Raw genomic sequence first — 2,057 nt, 5'->3', positions numbered from 1 at the left:
ATGTCACTGTACGTGTCTGCAATCTAGCAAGTAGACCAAACAACATCTCCAAATTCTGTGTGCTCATACCAATAGACCAACCAACCCCTATATACCCCATAATTGTGATCATGAAAAATATATAATAATTGAAATACCAAATACACCCTCTTCAATACTTATCATTAAAAGCTATATGGAAGGGCAGAAATGTACTTCCACAGTCCAGAAATCATGCTCCAAAACCACAGGAAGTACAGCCAAAAGCCTCTTGTTTTCTCCAACAAGCACACTATATATACGCGCACGTTTTTAGAGTTTAGATCAATCAACAAGTCATACAAGTCTTTCTAAGCCTATTTAAGCAAAATTAAACCTTCACAAACACAACCAAGTTTTTTCAAGAATCAATATCATATTAGAAAAGAATGAGTTCAACAAGCAGGGCATGGGTTACAGCAGTGAGCTTGGGAGTAGTAGAGACACTAAAAGATCAAGGAGTTTGTAGGTGGAACCACACCATCAGAGCCGTACATCAACACGCCAAGAACAATCTACGGTCATATTCACAAGCCAAGAAGCTCTCTTCTCAATCTTCTTCATTGGTTTCTACAAACAAATTAGAATTGAAGGAGAAGGTGAAGAAATCTGAAGAGTCTTTTAGGAAAGTTATGTATTTGAGCTGTTGGGGTCCCAATTGAATTCCAACAATTAAATTTTCTGCTATTTTTATGTACATAAATATAATTCCTTGAGAATTGAGGACATGAAAGGCCAACCGGATGTATGATTGAAGAAGTAACTTCTAGAACTTGAGGCCCAATTGCCTTGTCAATATTAATAGATTTCTTGAATTCTCTGATGAACTATGCGAAATTTGCAGTTTTGACGCTTTCCATCAATCTACCATGTTTAACTTCGTTTCGTATATTTTGGACCTGTTTGGCCACGAGAATGATTTACTTTTTCTCGTTCGGAATAGTTTTTCAATTTATTTTAAAATTATTGTTCGGTCATTGAATTTGTTGGATTTCAAGTTTGAAAAAATGCTCCATGCATGAATCTTCATAATTTTTAAATAGAAAAAACATCAGAACTTGACACGAAAATTTAATTTAGCAACTCAACTTAAATTGTATTTATTTACCTCTCTTAACAACTTTCAAGTTAATTAAATACCCCTTAGCGGCGTGGACTAGTTGAGATCTAGGTGTTGTTCACCACTCGCTAGTGATTGGTTCACGTCATTAATATTTTTTTAATTATTTTTATTTATTTAATTTTTTTCTTTCTTTTTCATTCTTTTCCTATTTTATTATTTTATTGAACAATAATTAAAAAAAAAAAATGGACCCATAGCCTTCTCCTCCTTCTAAACTCCCCACCTCCACAACACTGCCGCCACCACCCCACCACCACCGCTGTCGCCACAACACCACCACCATAACTGAGTAAACAAACGTCAAACATCTGCCTCAGTTTAGTAACCCAAAGAAACAACAATGAGAAGCCACCTGGCAACATGGAATCTGCATCATTGGTTCATCTTCTCCACCATGAATTTTTCCATCTTCCTTACCCCACCACTGTACTTATCACACCACAATTTTCCACTTTCTTTTTTCCCTCCTCTATTGCCTAACTAACGCACTTTGGCCTAATTAACAATTTCCATAAATCATCTCCCACTTCTTTTCAAGAATCATACATTGATAGAGAAAAAAAACCAATCTTTCTTAAACTTGGTTTCAAGAAAGTTCAATCCGTGCAACTTATTCAATTTCTTCATTATTCTTCTTCAGCACCCCCTCCCCCCTCGAGCCACACACCAATCCATTTGAAGGGTTGTTCGTGCAATTTCTCATCTGAGTAACAAGAAAAATGTAAACTTTAGTTTCTGGGTGCTTTTCAAGATTCAACATTTACATACCCACCAATCAATTAAGCAACTTTGATTGAATAAGAAAGGGCAGTTCGTGCAACTTCATTGCTTTGGTGGTGGGGAAGGTTGGCGGCGGGGTTAGAAGACAAAGGTTGGTGACGGGGAAGGTTGGCGGTGGGGAAGGTTGACGGCAGGG

The 2,057-nt window shown here is 37.1% G+C and overlaps 1 protein-coding gene across 1 annotated transcript; it reads left to right on the top strand.

Annotated features, from left to right (window-relative positions):
* The first annotated feature begins 297 nt into the window (after window positions 1–297).
* LOC132617109 (uncharacterized) lies at window positions 298–841 on the top strand. Its single transcript, XM_060332007.1, has one exon. The coding sequence runs from the start codon at window positions 408–410 to the stop codon at window positions 678–680; it is 273 nt and encodes a 90-aa protein (XP_060187990.1). The 5' UTR covers window positions 298–407; the 3' UTR covers window positions 681–841.
* The last annotated feature ends 1,216 nt before the right edge of the window (window positions 842–2,057 follow it).

The sequence above is a fragment of the Lycium barbarum genome, chromosome 11 (assembly GCF_019175385.1).
Source record: "Lycium barbarum isolate Lr01 chromosome 11, ASM1917538v2, whole genome shotgun sequence".
Classification (NCBI taxonomy): Eukaryota; Viridiplantae; Streptophyta; class Magnoliopsida; order Solanales; family Solanaceae; genus Lycium; species Lycium barbarum.
This window is presented reverse-complemented; position numbering and strand designations above follow the sequence as displayed.